Source organism: Dermochelys coriacea, chromosome 10 (assembly GCF_009764565.3).
Source record: "Dermochelys coriacea isolate rDerCor1 chromosome 10, rDerCor1.pri.v4, whole genome shotgun sequence".
NCBI classification, from domain to species: Eukaryota; Metazoa; Chordata; order Testudines; family Dermochelyidae; genus Dermochelys; species Dermochelys coriacea.
In genome coordinates this window covers 6,466,145-6,488,743 of record NC_050077.1, presented here as the reverse complement: position 1 = coordinate 6,488,743, position 22,599 = coordinate 6,466,145, and the positions used below count along the sequence as shown (strand labels likewise).

General features: G+C 45.4%; 1 protein-coding gene across 4 annotated transcripts in view; it reads right to left on the bottom strand.

Moving 5' to 3' along the window:
• Window positions 1-22,599, bottom strand: part of CACNA1H (calcium voltage-gated channel subunit alpha1 H) — a 480,991-nt gene that overhangs the window by 199,302 nt on the left and 259,090 nt on the right. For all 4 annotated transcript variants that reach the window (XM_038418997.2, XM_038419000.2, XM_038418999.2 and 1 more), the window contains exons 3-5: window positions 14,345-14,456; window positions 11,481-11,614; window positions 3,354-3,451 (exon numbers count right to left, since the gene is read on the bottom strand). In XM_038418997.2, the coding sequence (XP_038274925.1) occupies window positions 3,354-3,451; window positions 11,481-11,614; window positions 14,345-14,456 (344 nt within the window). The remainder of the gene's footprint in view (window positions 1-3,353; window positions 3,452-11,480; window positions 11,615-14,344; window positions 14,457-22,599) is intronic.

The following is a 22,599-nucleotide window of genomic DNA, read 5'->3' as shown; positions in this document are numbered from 1 at the left end:
CAGTTAAAGAGTGATGAAAGGGATATAGAATTAGCATATCAGTGAAGGATCACTCAGAAGAGGGATTGTAGCAACCCAGAACCAATTTCAACTGGTTGGCTCATCTTTCAAATTGAATTTAGAGACAAACAGCTGAATCCACCTGAAAATGGGCTTAGGGACCACTTGAACTTTCTACAGGGGGTGAACCCAATTTTGTTCCACTTTGCAATGAACGCTCTTTGGTATTTCACCAGAAGCACGGACTGTTGTGCCACTAATCCTGAGCACAAAGAAATGGTAAGACATCTGAGAGGAGCAATGAGCCTATCTAGAAAATTGGGATCATCTTAGCCTTGATTTTTCCTCCCTGAAAGGAACATTTTATTTGCCTTGAGATATCAGTGTGCTGGGAACTTTATAGACAGAAATGGAGACAAGTTTCCCTGCCTCAAAGAGTTTAAAACAGCCTTGGAAAATATCCATAGAATCAAAGAGATATCAGGCTGGAAAGGACCTTGAGAATTCACCAAGTCCAGCCCCCTGTGCTGATGCAGGACCAAGTAAACCTTGACCATCCCAGAGAGGTGTTTGTCCAACCTGTTCTTAAAAACCTCCGGTGATGGGGATGCCATAACCTTCCTTGGAAGCCTATCCCAGAGCCTAACTACTCTTTTAATCAGAAACTTTTCCGTACTACCTAATCTAAATCTCCCTTTCTGTAGATCAGCCCATTACCATTTCTCCTACCTTCATGGGCAGGGAGAACAGTTGATCAAAGTCCTCTCTATAATAGCCCTTATCAGGTCCCTCCCAACCCCCCACAGTCTTTTCTCCAGACTAAACATGCCCCCTTTTTTTAACCTTTCCTCATAGGTCAGGTTCTCTAAATCTTCTATCATTTTTGTTGCTCTTCTCTGGGCTCTCTCCAATTTGTCCACCTCTTTCCTAAAGCGTGGTGACCAGAACTGGACACAGGCTCCAGCTATGGCCTCACCAGTGCTGAACGGAGTGGGACAATTACCTCCCATCTCTTATGTATGACACTCCCGTTAATACACTCCAGAATGATATTAGGTTTTTTTTTGCAACCGTATCACATCGTTGGCTCATATTCAAGTTGTAATCCACTCGTAACCTCCAGATCCTTTTCAGTGATACTACAACCTAGCTAGTTATTCCCCATTTTGTAGTCGTACTTTGCACTTGACTTTACTGAATTTCATCTTGTTGATTACAGACCCATTTTCTAATTTGTCAAGGTCATTTTGAATTCCAATCTTGTCCTCTAAAGGACTTGCAAACCCTCCCAGCGTGGTGTCATCCGCAAATTTTATAAGCGTACTCTCCACTCCATTATTGAAGTAATTAATGAAAATACTGAATAGTATCGGACCCAGGACTGACCCCTGCAAACTCCATTAGATAAGCCCTCCCATCTCAATAGCTAATCATTGATAACTACGCTCTAAGTTGTGTCTTTCAATCAGTTGTGCACCCACCTTATAGTAATTTCTCTAGATCACATTTCCCTCCTTTGCTTGTGAGAATGTCATGGGGGACTGCAATCAAAACTTTACTAAAATCAAGATACGAACATTTACCAGCCCAGGTACAAAATCTACACCCCTGCCCTTCACCAGGTTTGACGATAATGCTAAAACTAACGATATTTTACTCACCCATAAAAATATGACTTGCCCTAAGGAAGCAGGGGAGTAGATTTTTGCAAGGTTTACAATCAACGTACACTGCCCAGAAGAGTCTAGGCCTTTGCTTTTCTCACTCTTTGGAATATCAGTTTTACTTGCCCTCCCTGAGAGGCCTCAGCCCAGCTATCAGTCAGACAAGGAAGGAAACCCTCCCCTCCCCATCGTTCAGACCCCGGGGGATTTACTGAGCATATTGAATCGCAACCACAATGCATGATTGCCATGGATAGCCACTGGGTGGGTGGGGCCAGAGTCTTTGCCACCCCCCAAAAGGGGGCGGGCAGAGGTGACAAGTGATAAGGCAGAAAACTGCTATGTCGGCGAGTGACCCAGATCCTTGGGACGCCTTCATAGCAGCATGACTCGGCAGCTTCTGTGGCATCCCCTGCTGCAGAGACACGTGGCACCTACAGAGCCTTTGGTGTCTACACGTAGATTCGCTTCAGCTCTCCAGGGCAGGGACTGGATCTTCCTGTGTTAATTCAGCCCCCAGCCTCGTGGGGTGCAATTCTGAGAGGGGTCTTTGGGTGCTACGATCATATAAATACATTATACAGCCAGTTATCCGAAAACCCTAGTTATCTGGAGCCACAGTGTGTCCCCCACACAGCTCTAAAAATCCCACCACATACCTTCACAAGGACAGAATACAGCCGTGATAATCTTCCCTTTAAAGAAAACGTGTCTAATTCATGCATCACCAGTGCAACGCCATATTCATTTCAATGGGGTTTCATGGCTGTAGCACTATGGCCAGTTCAAAGGGGAGCCAAGCAATTCATTGTCTCCACAGCAGCATCTCCGGTCAGAGCTCCTCACCCATCACAGAGCCCCAAAGCCGGGGGCACAGCCCCTCCCAGTGACCAGCAGGGCAAGGATCTCACTGACACACACTTCCATCATCACTGAGGGGCCTTGACCAGCCACAGTCCGGGGCAAGTGGCCTGAGCACTAGGCCAGCCACATGGCTTTGGGATCCTCCCCACTCGCCGGGTCTCAGAGCACAGGCTCCAGGATGACCCTGAATGTCTCCACTGCAATTTTAGAGCCTCGGAGCCCAAGTCCCATGAGCCTGAGTCAGTTGACTCAGGCCAGCTGCAGCCTGCCGCGGGTCTATTATCGCAGTGCAGACATCCCCAGTGAGTACTCAGCCTTCCTTTCCAGAGTTCAGTTCAATCTCTCTCCCCTTGAGGCAGGAACCCCCCAGGGCTGAGTTATAATGCAAACAATCCCATTATTCCCTGCAGGAGCCAGTCTTGCTCCCTGCAGCTGCTTCCTCAGGCCAGCTACAGCTTCCTCGGCTTCTGCCCTGCCCGAGCCTCCTAGCTGGACTGTTATCAGCTGCTCATTCTCGAGGCCTCTCCTTTATAAAAGAGGTCTGGTTTGATCACTTGACCCGCCGGTCACATGATCTTCATTCTCCCCACCTGGGGAGGTGAGTTAAGCTTGTCACTGCTGGACTGAGGCCCACTTCCTCTTAAGGGGCCAGACACCCTGGGACAATGGGATAAACAAAGCACCCACGAGGGATCAAATTTGCATGGAAGTCAGTAGGAGCCACACCTGCTTCGCTCCCTGGTGCTGTGCCACTTTCCCCAGGAATGTTCTGAATCACATACACATTTGTGTTCATTGCTCTGGGAAAAGAAGGATTTTACTTACTTGGGACCCTGTTAATGGCTCGTAGAGGCCTGAGTACCCGGACAGTTCGGATGGCAGATAAGCTTACGTTGTGCCCATCCAGAGAATATTCCATCATGCTAAGGAAGAAAGAGAAAGAAGTCAGAACAGAGGTGTCTCATCTCCTATGCCTTACAAGTGTGCGCGCAGGCTAAAAAGGGGCTGTTCCTAGCTGCTGAGGTGGATCAGTTAGCCGGACAGTATGTGCCCAGGCTATCTCAGGATTAAGCGATACAATGGGCACTCTCATCATCTGCATGATTAGCAGAAGGGATTGTTGCAGCACCAGAGGAAGCTGCCTAGCTAATGCCGTGATGTACCTGCGGGAGGTAGTGCCTCCTGGAGGGGGGAAGTTTTATGAATGAAAGGCCAACGTGCCACTGCCTGGTGTCTGAGAGTGATCTGGAATCCTCTAAAAGCACCTGCCCTGGTGGATTACGCTGATCTGCAGCTACTTACTAACATAGTCCTGCTGAAGTCATTGGTCAGTGCGGCTCACCATGACTACTGGTTGCAGAATTAGACCCAACAGAAATTGGAGGAGGAGGAGGGGGCAAAGGGGAACCTATAAATCTCCATGTAAGTGCAAAACGGCTCTTTAGAGTACATGGTTAGTATTTTTGCCACATCCCAAGCAACACAGAGTCATAGATTCCAAGACCAGAAGGGCCCACTGGGATCAACTTGTCCGACCGCCTGTATAACACAGGCCAGAGAACTTCCCCCAAAATAGTTCCCTTTAGAAAAACATCTCGTCTTGATTTAAAAAACTCGTCAGTGACTGAGAAAGACCATGACCCTTGGTAAATTGTTCCGATGCTTAAGCCCTTTGCTTGGGAGATTATTCCGCAACCCCACACAGCTGACAGTCAAGAAGATTTTCCTGATATTCCTTTCTCACTACCCCAGTGATACCTCCTTGTACTACCCCAGTGTATTTTCATGACAGCGTGGCTTTTCTCCTACCACAAACATTTACAGAAGAGAGCTGGGGAATAACATTCAGGTAGTTTGGGCTGCATTTACATTATTACAAAAAGAAACATTTTCTTTTTCATGTCCTGTTGCCATTTCACACACATGTTTCTCTCCTGGCCTGAGAAAGATGTTAAATTTAGTCAGTTTCGTTGGTCTTTTAGGAGTGGTAAACATGTCAGGCTTTTTTTTTTCTTAAATGGGGTTCTGGCTAGATAGCTTGGTTGTAATTTACAATTTATAGCCTTTGAGCTGACTACAGGGAAGCGATTGTAAATATGTCACATTTCTCTCATTACTCCTATTCAGATACCACAATGCATCAAGAGCAAGACTGTGAACCAGCTTTTGGTACCAGAAAGACTTTTTTTTAAAAAAAAGTAATACACAAATTAAAAAGTGGAGTGGGAAGGAGGGAGGCCTGAGAAAAGCAAATACCCAGAAATGTTTCCATCCAATATTTTAAAATTTCAGCAGAAATCATTTTTATCTTAAACATTCCACAGTCACGTTAAGGACATAGGCACTGAGATTGCCCATGACACAACCAGGGAGTAAAAGTGAAACTGACTAGAAACAATAGTCAAGCTTGTTCCTTTTGGGGGCGGTGCCTGATGCGTGAGAGTAGTCTTTGTTCATGAAAGTGGTCCCACTGACGTCAGGGGATTACTCACGAGAATAAGGTTGGCAGCATCAGGGCTTTAGAAATCATATTTTAGCCTCGTTTTAACTGCACACTTATTTCGGTTTCCAAGTCAAGTGAAATGCAACAAACATGAAGCCAGATTCTCAGCTGATGTAAGTCTGTTGTTGTCCCATTGAGCTATGCTGATTTATACTAGCCAAGAACCTGGCCTGAGATTTTAAAAATTTCGTATTTTCAATACTCTAAAGGTACAATACAGTAACCAGTATGGGATTGCTATTTTTAAAATATCTTTGCTTTGATGACAGCAAACCTTTCAGCAAATGAACCCAAGGATTCTAATTGGTATTTTTATGCTAGCACAAATGTGGGAGGACAAGGTCATGTTTTGCAATGACAGTCTGATAAGCGACAATATAGTGGAATCCTCTTCTTTGGAACATGCAGATGGAAAGAGAAATGTGGCAACATTGTGGTTGTCCCCGTTATCATGGAGTCACAGGAAGGCACTATGTAGAGGGTTATTACGAAGCTGTGATCATGATTGCATAGGAGAACTGGATGACAGATTTGCACCCATTTCGTAGAGTGCTTGCCCAGATTTAACAATGCATTCACCTTGGCTTATGCCCCCTTATGTTCGCTTTCCACAATCATTTGAATAGCTGAGTGTAACTCACATCAACACTCTCATAAATAACACGGATGTATGTCCATGTACACTTAATATCTAACACTTTGGCGCAAAGCGAACACAAAATCGACTTGGCCTACAAACTGAAAGTATTGCTTATTCATTTGTTCTCCAAGAATACTGGTGCCTTTGACAAGTGAGAAGTCTGCAGTGTAACACATGGCCTGATTTGCACCCAGTAATTTTGAATATCTGAAAGTTCTGCCAAGGACTTAACACACATTATACTTTCTGCCAGTGGGAGTAAATCTGTCTGTCTGACAGAGATAAGTGGGGGTATAAATCTGTTCCAAGGGATTGGTGATACAGGAAAGGACAGAGTTAAGGCTATTTGGGAAGTTTAATTTGGAACTTCAAGAATTTCAGATATTTGATTTTTGAATAAGCAATACTTTCAGTTATATAAATAGTTCAATAACCTCCTATGCAATCATGATCACAGCTTCATAAAAAAGGTTTGGGTGAACATCTGGGCTTTGAGTGATTCTCCATACTAAATTGCTGCATATAAAATCAGTGACTGTGACTCTCAGTTACACAAAAAACACTTTATATCTCTCTGGCAAAACAAAGGGGCTTTAAAAGGTGTGAAAGAGGCCCCCAGATAACTCCCTCTATGCAGACTGTCTGCTGATGTAAAATCTCTATGCCAGCCTTGCTTCCCACCCCTCTTTGGGGGGCAGGGGAGGTTGGGGTGTGGCAGGAGTGCATGGCACTGATTATTTTCTGCTTCCTTGGGCCCAAAGGGGGTCATTGGAAGCACACTGGAAGTCTAGAGTAGTCCTAAGGCTGCTCTAACTTACCCTGATGGCTGGATAGATCCCTACACGGCCCCAGATTACAAAACTGGCTTAAAGTTACCTTTGCCCCCCTGCCTTCATCCATGTCCCAAGTACAGGAATGGAGTAATTGAGAATCAGGCCACCTAAGTCTATGAACTTCAGTGTTAAATTTTCACTGCAAGGTAAAGTGAGAGACCTGAGAGATACACCTGATAGCTAGAAAGCACTTGGGGAAAAAATCCTTACTTCAGTCTCTGAGCTCTACAGAAACTGCATAGTCAATGCAGACTAGGACTGGCAGACTCATTGCACTGCACCCAGGGAGGATTAAGTCAGGGATTTGTTTCCTAATGGTTTGTGGGAAAGAACCGGTTTCATTAAAAAACCCTGTGAACTTAGAAACCCCATAAATGTGTTCATTGTTTGGAGTTTTCCTTCCTTTATGCTAGAGGGTGGAACCCAGAGACTCCCTCAGGGCCTCTGTCTGGGAGAAAAGATACCCTTGGTTTGGAATCAAATGGAAGACTGAGCCATTGGGCTCTGTCTAGGATAAAAAAAGCCACTGCCTGGAAGAACCAGAGTTCTGCTCCCAGCTCTAGGTAAGCAAGGAGAGAGAAACGCATTTAAAAGCCTGCAGTGTGGGGTGGGCGTTGGCTGGGAAACCCACCATCAGTTTGGTGGGGGGTTATCTAATCTGCCCTTATTTTAACTAGCCCAGGCTCCCCGCATAGCTTCCCCCTTCTTTCCATTCTCACTGCACTGATCTTCAGTGACCCTGCCCCTTCGTCCCACCTTCTTGCCACTCTTCCTTCCATGTTACACCCCCACTCCCTCACGGCTGCTTTCACATATCAACCCTTTCCCTTGCCCTCTCCTCTTGCTTTTATTTCCCCAAGTCTTATTTCTCTTGTTGTCACAAGGACAATTGCGACACCCAACTCGTCCTCTAATCGCTCTCTGTGTAGCCTTTAATGATGCTTTATTTGGGATGCATTGGAAATACAAACCATTATGCACTGATGCATAATAAAGGAGGATGGCGCACACAGCCTGTGGGGTATAAAGCCACAGAAGACCATATGCGTGAAAAGACCCTGAGCATCCAGGGAGGAAAGTCATGGCCTCACATGTCCTGTCCTTCAGCATCCTCATTCATTGTTCATAAAGACTGGACTATTATCATGGCCTCAATATACCAGAGAACAGAAGTCACAGCTCTTTCCTATCTGCTCTCCCAAGGAAGGCAAGTACTTTCTTGGTCTGGACAGCCATTAGATTAATGGCATCTAATGCATTTCTCATGACACAGGGGCCGCTCCAATGAGCGGAGACATAAATGACCCACTTGACATTAGGAGTCATGAGGGGGCAAATGGCAGATCACCTTTTTGTTGCTTGGACAATGTTTTCCACCCGGGCTTGTGGTCAGATTCAGGGTATGTCTGCATTGCAATCGGGAAGTATGATTACAGCACGGGTAGGTAAAATCAAGCTTCCTCACTAAAAATAGGAGTGAAGCTGCAGTGGTACAAATTGGAGATATGTGAGCCTAACTGCCCAAATAAATGCCTGCCTGAGATCCTGACTATACATTTGGGCAGCTAGCCCATGCTTCACCACTATTTGTAGTGAGCTATTTTGTTCAAATCTAGGCCAGGTATGCATACATCTGCTGCAGTCATGCCTCCTGATTGCCGTACAGACATGCCCTCAGAGGAAACAGAGCCAGCTTTCTCTAGGCTGAAACTTCCCATGGTACTTTTCTTAGGCAAGCAGAGACCAAGAGAGTATTCACTGCTGAAGCGGCCTTCAGATGCAATCTGTTGCTGTCAGCAGAAGATCTGTTTATTTTGTAGTTTTCCCCGCTTACTGTCGGCTTTCCTCGATAACTGTGCTATTAGCATAAATCAGCTCGCTTAAGGAAACTGAATAGGGCAAATGGAATGGCGGGCAATGCCCATTTGTCACTCACTTTCCTGCTTATCAGAAGGGCCCCTTAATAGGCTCCATCGCTTCCAGGTCCGCTTGCCAGGAAAAACAACCCACTTATTACGTCACACACTCCCAGGTAAAACTGCTGCTTGTTGCCCAAGAAGAAAATAACTAAGTTTCCAAAGTACTTTGTAATTCAAGTCACCCTCCAAGGCTCTCCTTTCTTTAGATCCGAAGGTGAAAACCCAGGCAGCGTTGGGGAACAGGACGGGAATGCAAGGGCTTGTTAGCCAAACAGAGAACAAGGCAAATTAAGAGGAGAAACGGTTCATGTTTGGACCCCAAGTTCAAGTCTCTCCTGTGGGCAACAAAGTTAGAATTCCCACAGGCGTGCTCCCAAGGTACAATGGTCATAGGCCACATTGTGCCTTCCAACTGCTTGAGAAGCCCTTGGGACTGGCTTGCAAATGGATCATTCTGCGTGTCATTCCTCAGCATTAACAGCATCCCACCAGAAGGTTTTCTTGTGTTAATAGTGATTTGATTTTCCCCTCTCTCCTCCACCAGCCTTTTATGTCTATAAAATGGGGCTGGAAAACTACCTCCAACAGACTTGCTTGTGAGTGTTCCTATCTTTCCAGCTTACTGAGCTACAAATACTGTGGTCAAGGAAAGTCTGATCGTTAAGCAGCAGTAGAGGACTCTCCCTTCGTGTGTGTGGCATTTTAATACGTATTGCTCTGATGCTCATCGTGATAACATCTGAGAACCTCCCAAATGTTAATGTAATGCATAACCTCCACCGCTCCCTCCTGGGATAAGATGCTTGGGCATTATCATTTGTATTCTAAAGGTGATTTACCTGAAGTCACACAAAGAGACAGTGGCCGCACAGCTGGATATAGATTCCAGATCTAATGGCTCCTGGATTTATAATCTTGCACAGAACTATGCTTGTGCACCTGGTTCCTGACTACATGCTAAAAAATACACAGTAGGGCTAAAAAAAAGTTAACTAGCTTTTTCTTAAACTGTAGCCAAAGGCTGGTTAAAGGAGGCTCAGTTCTGACTGTTTTATGTTTTATTCATACCAGTAAATCCATTCCTAATTGTATTCCCGGACAAAAAACTACATTAAGATGGAGTTAAGGTTGAACATCACTGCTTCAAGGGTAAAACACATTGCAGGGATGTTGCAATTACTCCAAAACCAAGTACTATAAACCCAGGATATTCAAAGGTAAGGTTACACACAATATCCAAACCAGTTTTCCACCCCTAATTGTACACCAAGCAGGTAAAATTGCTTTGAGTGGGTATCGTCCAGTCTTAGGACATTTTTTAATCTGCTCAATACTTCTCTGCAGATCACTGGGAACCTGAAGTTTAAAGGAATCTGCTCTTCCAAGCATGTTTGGGAGTGTAAAATAACCATCTCCATAAACTTGTCTCAGGAGAATAAGCAGCTGTTGGGCGAGGTGTGTTCTAATGTCAACAAACATAAATTTAAAGCAGAAATTACCATGTGTTTATAATTTATGAGGATTAGAAAGTGTGCCAGACAGCCAGCTCCCTGCCCTTCACCCCACGGCTAGCCTTGCTGATGCTTTAACCTTCCTGAGCCAGATTCTCCTTGCTCAGCTGAAATCCACTGTCTTCATTTGCCCTAACAGCACCCACTGAGGCCAATGGGTCACAGCAGCATGGTGGCTTTCCAGGCAGGGACAGTGTCAAGTTGAAAATCTCAGACGTTAATTTAAATCCCGTATCTATGTTGCTAACATCTGAGATTATTAGCATGGACAGAATTCTCGAAGAACAGATTTGTTTCTCCCTATTTTTGCTCTGTACTTCGTGCAAGTCTCTGAGCTTGGGCAAGGAGAAAGCCAGTCAGTTTCCGCTTTGCTTTCGGTTGTTTTCTAGTCACTGTCCCTTCCAGGGCCTCAAGCACCATGTTCCAGCAACGCGCACTGCAAGAGACACAGAAGGGACCTGGTCCACAGCAGGTGAAGTCAATGGGAGTGTTGCCACTGACTTTTGTGGGAGCAGAATTGAACCGGACTGCACTTTACACATCTGTTCTTGAGCCTTAACTGTGAGCTTTGGGAACATGCCGGTTATTACAATGCCCAGATCTGAATGGATTTGATTTGACTGAAACCAAGCCAGCAAAGGTTGCTATATAAGGGGCTTGACAGCTCTTACTTTGGTAGACAGGTTCACATCAATGGTTGCCAGGGGCTTAGGCACATGTCTTTGTTACAAAAGCACCCGAGTTGCCAGCATTCCAGTTGGCAATTCCCGTGCAACCCTTCTTTGCTGTTCAAACCTCCCCTCTACCATAGGGAGCATGCCTGTTGGTGAAGAAGCTTCAACATCCCCGGACAGATACACAACTTAAGAGTTTGTGGTAGGACAAAATCAAATGGTTTAAATGATAGTTTAGCCTCCACCCCTTCGTACCCCAAACTTCCAAGGGCTAGAGGTGGTCATGGTATGTCTGCACACCAAAGAAAAACCCATGGCTGACCTGTGCCAGCTGATGTGGGTTCACGGGGCTGTTTCATTGCTATGTAGATTTCTGGACTTGGGCTTGAGCTTGGCCTCTAGGACCCTGTGAGGTGGGAGGGTCCCAGAGCTCAGGCTCCTGTCTGAGCCTGGAAGTCAACACAGCCAAGGAAGAGTCCTGCAGCCCCAGCTCCATGAGCCCGAGTTGGCTGGCACAGGCCAGCTGAGGGTGTTTAGCTGCTGTGTGGACACACCCATAGAACGCAGCCGGTCCAGGGGAATGCACTGCTGCAGAACGCCTTCTCTAACCCCTTCCCTCCGCCCCAACCCTCAGATTCAGGTCAGGCTAATCAACAGCAGCTTCCCATTTCATATTTGCAGATGCTTTTGCAAAATCAATTACAGCCGAACTCAACAGTGTTTTATTGTCTCAGAGATCAGGTTTTATGTGACTTTTCTTTGGCTCCCACTTGGCAGCTTCCTGAAGAAATACCCAAAAGCAGCCAGGGCGACTGGTGGATTTGTTTATGCCTCCAGTGCACATGGTTAATTTATGAGCTTTGGCTACTCACCCAGCCATTACGATGAAGAAGTCCAGGCGATTCCATGTGTCTCCTAGGTAACACTTCTGCCCGAAGATCCCCAGAGCTACCATCTTGATGACCATCTCCACAGCGAAGAAGGCGAAGATGAAATGGTCAAATGCCTAGGTCATAAAAAGATGATTGTAGTGAGTTCTACTGTGGTTCTGTATAGCAGAGATAAAAAAACAGGCATCTGTATAGTTCTACTGTATGGATATTGTGTATCTACAACTGAGGTGATCAAACCATGGCTCATGGAGTACTGAAGTGTCAGCTATAAAACCCAAAATACATCCTGGGTTGTCTGCTGGGTGATGATAACACTGACTGAAATGCATCTGTTGGGTTTTTATTGCTGAGGAACAATAAGCAATTTCTATTCATCTAGTGACAAAGATACAAGCACACAAACGTGTTATGCTTGTTGTGGATTTACTTTTGCATTTAAAGCATATGCAAATCGATATGCAAATGTAACGCAGCCCTCAGGGTCCTGGCAAGTTGCCATTGAGAAACTCTGAGACACACGTGCTCCGCATTTGGGGTGCCCAGGCTTTGTATCGTGCACAGGCAGAAGCAAATATCGATCAGACAGACCACATGTGCTACAGGTTAGGAACTGAAATATTACGAAATGGACTCATTGCTAAATGCATGTTGCCCCATAAATTATGACTATGCAGCGGGACATATTGATTGTTATTAGTCACATGGAAAAAGCTTTTCTGTTTTGAAAAAACCTCGGGAAAGTTACAACAGCTTCTTGATCCACGCCTGTAAACATGGACAGATGTGCCCCTCCAACCACTTTCTTTGTGATCATAACAGTCAGCAGAGCCTCCTACGTTGGGTCTCTGATACTTTCATTTTGAGCCTGCATGGTTTATTGCCAAACATAACAGAAAACAGGCAGCTGCAAACTGGCTCCCTTTGCATATGCTATCGGGTGTGCACCTGTGCAGATGAGAGAGATCTATCTAGTCGAGCTGTCTGCTTACCTACCAACACTTCTCCTTTACAAACTATACTGAACTTGTTCCAGCAGTCTCTGTTCATTTGATAATTGGCATCTGAGTTGTCTCCACAAGGGAGCTCAATGCTTCCTACATCATGTTTTGGCTTTCATTCTCCCTGCAAGCTGGAGTGGGGCAGGGGTGAAAGTTGGTTGATTGTTCTTTGCATGTTTTGCTCTTTTTTGGTCTGCTAACTGTTCACAACAGGCTCTGATTTTTACAAATATATCGGACATGCTGTAATCATTCAACACGCAACACAAACAATGGTCATTGTGCGGGCTCCTCATGAACTGTTCGCTTAGATTCATTTAAGTCACAAAGGTTTTGATCTACACAGCCTGCAGCAGCAACGCCTCCCAGCCCGGATCAACAGGTGCGAGCTCGTGCTACCACACTAAACATAGCTGAGTAGATGTAGTGACGTGGAATCTGAAGCCCAGGAAGGAGGATGGGCTTCAGAGCCCTAGCTCCAGCCCGAACCACAATTCCGAAGAGCTGTCAACACGGCTATTTTTAGAACACTAGCATAAGTCCCCCACAAGCTGAGTCTGTCAACCTGGGCTGGGGAGGTTTGCTACTGTGGGTTGGTTAGACGTATCCATAATATGGTTTCTGCTAACCGATTTGATGACATTTTCTGAAGAGAACAAAGAGTGAATAAACAAAAACTATGACTCTTGCTCATGCAAAAATCCCTCTGTTTGCATGTGGATTTGGGTATTTGTAAGAATGACAGACATCCACCAAGCAAAGATCCATTTGTGCAAACGATTGCAAACAACAAAAGGCAGGAACATGGTTGGGAGGAATGGAAACCTTTGCTTCAGACCAGCTGCCATCTGATGAGGTCTAGGAAGCTGCTTTCCCCATGGGCAGTGTATTCCATGAGTACCTGCCAATTTTTTGCACCTTTCTCTGAAGCAGCTGGGACCAGATGCTATCCTAATCTGGTGTGGCAATTCCTACGGTGGATAACCATTTGCAGTATTTCCTCAGCTCGGTTCTACAATTTATTCTGTAACCTATCTCTGGTGGTTTCGCTATTGCTCTGGTTGGTTCAGTTCTGCACCTAACATCTCATAACTTTGGGCTGGAAGGGTCTGGGATGAGAGAATCTCTGGTTGTTGACATTTGCATACGAACCTTGACCAGTCCTTAGAGATGGATGCATCTGATGATCTACTAGAGGTCCCAATGGCATTTCCTTACTGCAGAAGGGTTTGCAGGGTATTAAACAGTCAAGTTTGCTCAGGACATTACACAGACACATGCCAGCCATCTTTACACTGGTTCACGTAATGCTTTGTAAAGGCTGAGCATCTCCATAGACGTCTGTTTGGAGCCTAGAATGCTAGTTGGTGAAGGAGGTGCATAGTCACAACACAGCTCTCACACCAGATGGAGCTGTGATGTGCTGCTAAGGGCAAGGGGCTTAGAGACGGCCAGCCTTATGGCATATGTCAGCTATGTGATTGCCAGGCTCATGTGCTGCCTCCTGGAGTTCTGAGAGGTTATTAAGGTTCCAGGAAAAGGGTTTATGAGCCCAGGACTTGTACACCAGCCTCAGTGGACAATAATCTGCAGCTCGTTTGGATATAGCTCAGCTGAAGAACAAAGCAGGCATGGGCTTTTAGTACACTCTAGCCAGATCCTTAGGAACCTGACTGGGAATACAACCTCGGGGCCCTGGCTCCTGAATGAATTACTAGCCTAGAAGGAAAAGGAGTACTTGTGGCACCTTAGAGACTAACTTGTGGCACCTAGATGGCTCACTGTCCTCCATGGGCTAATGTTTTACCACCCAGCTGTGAAAGTGCATCAGGCTCCCATTCCTACCTCCAGGATGGTGCATCGCTCCGACTTGCAGTCCACATCCTCGCAGGGCTGGAACATGCCCAAGGTGACACAGTTCAGCAGGATGACCAGCATGCTGACATGCTCGAACCAGGTGAGAGCAGTGAGTTAAGGAGGATGCACTTGGTCAGCAGTGGGCAAAGACATGGAGAGTGTCAGCAAAAACACGGCCCCATTTACACATCCAAAGAACCAGCACTCCCGATCCAAATAACAAAAGCAGCCCCAAAGGTACGTTAACAGCTGAACTGAGGGGAAAGGGTCCCTGCAAAGGAGACTCCTGCTGAGATGAGAGGACAGTAGGGGGCTTCAGAACGGTGCCATGAGATGAATTAGTAGATTTCACAGATGAAGTTCCACACCTTGTCATCAATTTCCATATTTCATACAGGTGAGAGAGCAGCCAAGGACCCACCAAAAAATCTTTGTCCGTCCGTAGCAACTTTCATCTCAAAGCCCTTTATCAGCCTAAATCCTCAAACCCCTCTGCACGAGACAGGCTAGTGGTAATAATTTCTGCATTACAAAGATGGGGAAACTGAGGAGGAAGTGGTCAAGTGATTTAGCCAAGGTCACGTGGTGAGTCAGTAACAGAGTCTGGATCAGAGCCCAGAAATCCTGCCTGCTCCAACCAGACAGCACCTTACCTCATTACTTTCCTGAAGCTTGGGCCTATTCTGTGCCTTGGATGCACTCAAGACTTGACTAGCGGGGTCCCATTTACATTTAATAATTTTCCAAATTAAACTGACACATTCCCTTTGTTCCCATTTGAAGTTCTCAGAGCGATCACCAAATGCTGCAAATCCAAGGATTTCTACAACTCCTCATCAGGACGATGTCGGAGACCCTGGGAGATGGGAACTTCCATGCAAGCTCCACAGCGTGGGCAAGGTGAATGAAAGCAAAAGCAAACTGAAGTCAGCAGCGGATGCTGGTCTGGAGAGGGGATGTCAGGTTGGGAGTTAGGCTATAAATCACAGGGCGATAACAGAGGGAGAATATGTATTTTGGATGCAGAGCTGGCTCAGTTGGCACCTGGAGCTACCAAGTTTCTTCCAAAAATCTGATTCACAATCACAGGAAAGCAAAAGGTTCTTGGTTAGAGAACTTTGGTGTGGTTGAACTATCAGTTAGAAGAAAATCGGAGGGCCAGATTCTGATCTAGGTTACAGCGATGTAAATCCAGAGTAACTCCAATGTAGTAACTGCCGATTTACACAAATGTAAATGAGAACTCAATTGAATTCAGAGGGTTTCATTACTACTATTGGGATGATTTAAAAACAAAACAAAAGACAGATGGGGGGGAATCTTGGGTTTCACAAGTGTGTGTGAAAGAACTGTATGTTAGAAAATAAATACGACCACGAGAGAGAATGTGGCAGAGAAGGAGGATTCTTTTATATTATCGTGCAAAAAAACCCCAACAACATTTCTACATCAGATAACACTGTAGAAAACGGTCTTATTTGCATCAATAATTTCAGAAAAAATACCCTTCCATGTCTTGTCCTATTCATTACTATACAGCAAGTGGATTGTTCATTATACAACATCCCTAACTCAACCTCCCTCCATGCTGCCTGACTGCTCTGTGTTTGCAAGAGCTGCCTGGGTAATAAATCCAGTGTTTATAATCTGAAGATCAACTAAGGTTCATGAAAACCATCCAACAAAAACTAGAGCTTGGGTTATCGGGGCTTCTCATCTCTTGAGAAATGGGTCTGTCAGTTTGCCCTGGCGGCCCCATGTTTTATCCTTTATTTATACCACCCAAGCTTGTGTCTTGATGTTATTGTCCCCAAAGATGCTTTTTTGAAATGTTCCCTGGGTTTGTCTGGAATCTGGATTGCTGGGCGGTGTGCGCGTGTGTCTGACAGGATGGAAACCATGCACCCGGGAGGCAGCTGGAATTCTGCTACCATCCGGATTGCTCAATCAAACTCAGCCGTGATGACCGGCAGCCTCGCTAAAAGCCACAAAACAAAGACAGCCTGGGCACCAGAAAGGAAGGAGACCTTGATTTCCACTAAGTACTTGTAAAGCTTTTTGTGATAAAGCCCAGCCACAGACACCCTCACAGGCCAGAGCGAGGGTAGAATGAAGCCGTAATGGAGAGCACTATCATTAAAATCACATCAGTGCGAGCACTGCTCTGCAAAGCTCAGAGGAAGCCTAGGGGGGCAGGTCCTCGGCCAGTGTAAATTGTTAGAGGCCCATTGATTTCAACTGAGTGACAACAATCGAGGATCTGGCCAAGGTGTTCACACTGTGCTTATCAATATGGTATCTGAGCATCTAAGGGTAAATATACACTGGAGCTGGAGGTAAGATTTCTAGCTCGGGTGGACATAGCTGCACTAGCTCTGACCAAGCTAGTGTAACCCACACACTTCCTGGGTGTGGTGTTCTGCCCCATCTAGTGGCACTGAGACCACTTAGGGAGAGTTAAATGAGTCTGCTCTACAGCCTTAACTAAGAGGCAGTTGGCTTTTAGCTCATGTGGTAGAGGCTCATGCACTAAGCTCCAGAGGTCCCAAGTTTGATCCTGCTCACCGACAACTGGGGTCTGTCGGTGTTACACTACCACAACAAAAAAAGTGTAGTCACAGGTGGCGGGGCAGGCTAGTCATTCTGAGTATGTAAGTAGGGATTCAGATGGGACCGTTCTTGGGGTAGTAAACCTACACTATTTTTAGAGTGCTGGTTTGATCAGAGCCAACGCAGATATGTGTATCTTAGCCAGAAATTACACTGCCAGTGTCAACATACCTCAGGAGACTGCCCTTACTCCTAAGAGCGTAATACAAACATGATTGGTTGACGTCTCTGCTGGCAAAACACCATTGGTTTCAATGGTGTGACCTCAGTAGTGATTTGTAATGCAATCTAATGGAGCCAGTCTGAAGGAGATCTTTAACAGCCCGATATTCCAGCTACACCCACCAGGACACATCTCCCAGGCAGTCAAATCTGTCAATTTCCACAGATTTCAAAGTCACAGAATCATAGCAGAAGAACAGGCAACGGCAGAGGTAGAGTTTCCAACCTTTTTGAACAAATGTTCCAGTTTATCCAGAAAAACCATCACCTCACACCACAGCTGTGGCAGGCAGTGACTGCCACCTGCCTGTTAGTTATGATCACCCTCAGCAACCAGAGAACATGGGCTAGCTAGGACACATGGAGAGTTAGGGTCAGCACCACTGAATCGATACAGGCAGCATCGGCACACCAGGGCCAGTGTGGAACCTCAGCATAAAGAGAGAATGGTGGCTTGCAATAGCAGTCACAAAAGACTAAAGCACTATACAAAACGTACTTGGACCAGGGTATGACAGCCAACAGCCAAAGGGTTAAGGCACCAGGGTGGAATCAGAACAGAGGCAAGCCAAACTGGTAAATCTCTCAATGAATGTGAACCTGGTTTGTATGAGTCATTGCCCATAGAGTCTTTGTGGCTGCCTATCTGGCATAACTACTGTTAGTATGATGCAAGGATGGGGTATGGCTGCAGAGGTCAAAGGTCATGCTCCAGTTTGGGAGGTGGGGTGCTGGATATCAGGGAACTGCAGACTACAATCAACACCAGGCTTTGGTTGCTACTGTATTAGTGGTATGTATCATTTAAGTAGCATTAATGTCGTTAAGTACAAGTTCTCAGTGTCTTTAAAAGAAGACCAGCACCATGTCATCTCTTTCCGCCCCGGGGCCAACTTTTGCAGTTTTAGGCACAAGTCACGACACTTGGTGTATTTCTTAAAGCCCCAGGTTCTGGAGTCAGGTGATTACATCGGAACGTCAGCTTTCATTTAAAACAATGACTACATTTGTAACCCTAATGGCTGCAGGGGGACGCTTGAAAACGTGCCCCTGAGCGCATCCTAATGGCTCAGAAACCAGAAGGTAAAAAACCAACCCCCAGTTGTATTATTTTTAACAGCTCTTGTTTTTTAAACTGATCTCCTGATTTGACGAGGATAGGGATGACTCATGATTTCTGAATGCTTGGGGCTGGCAGTGCGTTTGCCGGTTCTTTTGTAGCTCCAGCCTCCTTGCAGCCCTGCCTGACCCATGGCTGAACTGTCCGACTGCCCCACTGACAACAGCTGGAGAACATAGAGACAGGGCCCTCTGGGAGAAAACAAGTGCAAATCGAAGCAATAATCTGAAACACTGCCACCTACTGGTACATTTAAGATGTTTTGCCTGGACATGTTCCGGCCTGAGCCTTTCTATAGATGTCAATGGGATTTGGATCAGGCAGTTCAGAAAGTCAGGAGGTCCACAGAAGAAAGGCTGAGGGTGGGAGGAGGATATCAGTGGCTGGGTATGGCGCCTTTGGTTTTATGAGAGAGTGTTGAATTGGAACAATCTGCACCTGGGAGAATTGCCAAACTAACGTTTTGTGTTGAACGTGTTTGATTTTTAATGGAGGAGCTTCTACAGAAATAAACAAATAAAAATCCAACCAATCAATCAATGAGACTGGAGAGGCCAAGTTCTCCTACCGTGTGGTATGGAGGGCCCCATACTGCAGCTACTGGCCAGTCTCAAGGAACTGGTCCACTGCTGAAATACCAGCTTGAGTTTATTTTAGTTTTATCCCCCGAGATGCCATTAGGTTTTGATTTCTGGCATTTTTTAGGCATGTTTGTCTTCACCTCAGCCTCATCTTTGGGCTAATTAGAAGCAGAGTTAGAATCCTGTTCCATAAAGAAAACAGAGCACGTCAGACCCAAACAAAAACCAACCCACTGCTGCAGCCTGCTTACAACATTTGCTTAGCTTGATGGGTTTCATGTAGAACTCTGTGTTAATATAGCTCCTGGGTTACTCCCAGATGTCTGCATTCACATATGTTTCACTCTTTATATTGTATTTTCCTTGAAAAAAAAACATTAATAGTGGGTGGGTTTGCTGCTGGTGAAAGGGGCTGTCGAGATAGCGCCTCTTGTTTCCTCACTAAAGTAAAGATTCAGAACAAGCAACAGCAGTTCAAGCTCCCCCCTGCCAACATGCTTCGTCCCTTTCCTAGAGAGGCCATCTAGGGGACTAAAGAGGAAATTCACGTTCCAGGGCCCTGCTCATCCTTGGTCTCAATGTTCTGGTTAGTGTAAGCTGAGGTGGATTTTATGATGTGGACTAGCCCATTATGCAATTTCCCACCCTCGCTTGAACATAGCATTTGACCCCACATTCCATCTGAGATTGCTTTCTGGAGAGCTCAGGAGAGGATGCAAGGAGGCATGCTGGATGGCCTTTGTGACGTGCGTTGGTGGGTCTCATGCCAGCTCTCAGCAGACAAGTGACCACACCAGGAAAGCCACCACCACAACTGGCACGCAGCTGCCCAATTGTCGGCAGCCTTGACACACAGGCCAAGAGCTAAATGGGCTCGTGGATTGTGAACTGCCCTCTGACCCGGAAAGGCGGTGCCTTCAGAAAAGAAAGGTACCGAGGTCTAACACGTCATGAGTGATGTGGTAGCAAATCGGACGCTCATGACCATTTAAAAGTTAACTGCTGTCTTTTGCTGGATTTCAGAGCAATCCTATAGAGATTACCGCTCCCCTGTTTTGAAAGCTCTAATCCCTCTTTATACTCAGCCAAGCAATGCCCTGCCTCGCTGAGGAGGAAATATCAATGGGGATGGTTCTCAGACTGACACTATTTAATTAAAGGGGACATTGTCTCATAGCATGGAACTTGGCCCTTCAGACCAAACAAACACCACCACCACTAGAGACAACCACTTTCAGCACCTTGTTTTAAGCAGGAAGGTTTGCTCAAAAATTTCACCGGTAGCCCACCCCCCGGTGCCCCAACCCTCTGCCCCAGCCCTGAGTCCCCTCCCACATGCCAACCCCTCTTGGCCCCACCCCCACCCCACGTGACCTCCATATTTGTGCACATCACAAAATTCATTCCGAAACATGGATGGAAAAAAGGTTAGAGGGAACATTGGCCCACACAACAGTAATGAGCATGGTATAAAAACTGTAGATAGATTGCACTAATTTATCAAACTAGCATAAAGGTTACCCAAGGTTTAATTTACTCCATCTAGCTTCCTGGAGCTATAACATAACAGCTTCCAGCGTTTCCCTGTAATAGATTCTGTGGCCACAATAGAATAATAGATGCTGTTGAAGAGGTGGAAAAATATCCATCAGATCATTTTGTCCACATATCTAGCTAGTTCAGGATTGTTTCCTATAGTGAATTCTCTATGCTCTATTGACAATCATGAGCTTTCATCCTTCTCTGGCTCCTGTCCCATGCACATCAATGAAAGCAACATCTTTCATCCTCTCCCTCTCATGACAAATACTTTCATATGGGTTTCCAATGCCCTTTATCTCAAATCAGAAATTTTTTATTGCCATTGAATGCCTGAATGTAGATATCTAAAAGTTAGACATCTACGATGAAATCGCAGCCCAACTGAAATCAATGGGAGTTTGCCACTTACGTCAATGGGGTCAGAATTTCACCCCAATCAATATTTTGACACCTAAATCAGTGGCTTGATTTTCAGATATGCTGAGCACCCAGAAGTTCCCATTGACTTCACTAGTTGCTGAGGAAGCTCAGGATCTCTAAAAACCTGGTCACTTTCATTTAAATATGGATTTAGGTGCCTCATTTTAAGCACCTACATTTGAAATTTTGTCCATAGAGTTGGAATAAGCTCAAGTGAGTCCTGGAAGTTGGAGGTATTACTGGCCCTCATTCATCTCATGCCAAAGCTGAACTTGGTATTTTCCAGTAAGCCAGAAGTTTTTTGGAAGGAACACCTACCGCACGGTGGCACAGAAAGCTTGAGTCGTGCAGATTAGAGAGTTGTAGCCATGTCCAGCAAAAGGCATCACTGGAAATACCCAAGAGGAGAAAAGGAGCATAACAGCAGAGTATGGGAAGAAATTTGGAAAAGGAAAACGTAGGCTGAATATGAATCAACATTTCCTAATGTTGAAATATTTTAGGTTGTGGACACCTGAACTAGAAGCGGTGGGCGTCTTATCATTTGGGATGCTTAACCCAGATTGGGAAAACAGTAGAGAATACACTCTAAGAAATATAATAGAGGACCCTCAAGGAATTTTCCCCATCAGCAGTGCTATGAGATTTCCATGTGAGCATATTTCTTCCTCCTCTTTCTTTATTCCTACCTCAAAAAGACTAATGACTGATACCATCTTGAAGAAGCACTCTGAATTTAAACTCCAGTCTGGTGCAGGGAGGTTTGCTGTTGTTGTCCTGTCTCACCAGACAGTGTTCTCTCTCTGCGACTGGGGTTTTGTACAAATGCATTAAGTGCCTGGCCTATTTATTTTCACATCCGATTAATGAGAGTGATTTGTTCCATAATTCAAAAGTGGGATTACCCTGAGAGCTGTAGTCTAATGGAATTAATCCGCCTTCCCAGAAATTCCAGACAGAGGCAATTTCAGTTCATTCTCAATTTCTCTTGACAACGAGCTAAGTTGAGAACGCTATGTCCCTTACTCCAAGCGAGGGTAGTTTGCACTGGGCCATGTTCCAATGTAAATGAAAATTGGTTTGCTTCCTGGTAGATGAACTGCTCTGGGGATCAAGTTTAACCCATAGCCTGCTGATTTTGTAAAAGTGTCCTCAAAGTAGCGTCAGGCTTCAGGAGCAGTGCGAAGACTCTCATAAGAGCCCATACTGGATTGACAGACATTGCTGCAGATAGTGGGATTCCAGCATCATGTCACAGCACAAACTGGAAACGCTAAACACAACCTATCGTGCCCAACTGGGTAAAAGCAACTCCAAAGCTTGCCTATTCTGGCCAGGCGTGAATGCTGCCATCCAAGAAAAGTTCTCCATGAGTGAAAAGCAGAGTACAATGCAAAAAAATCATTAAAACCAAGTGTGATTTCTGAACACTCTGGAATTTAGGTTGTCACAGATTTATTTGAAATAAATGAGAAAGATTACATCTTATTAGTGGGCTACCACTCTTTTAAATCTAAAATTTAAATTTAAATTTAAAGCTGTTACACAACACATCAAGTGGCAATGTAATAACACATTGTAAATAACAGTTTGCTTGCTGTGAGATTCCAGATGACTTAATAACAGCTAATGGTGCACAACACATAAATGGCTCATTTCAGCAATTCTTTTTGGTGTATCAGACAAAGCACCTCATCAATCCCTTACTGTGCACAGTCAAATGCGGCAGCCAATAGTAGGTCTGGGTC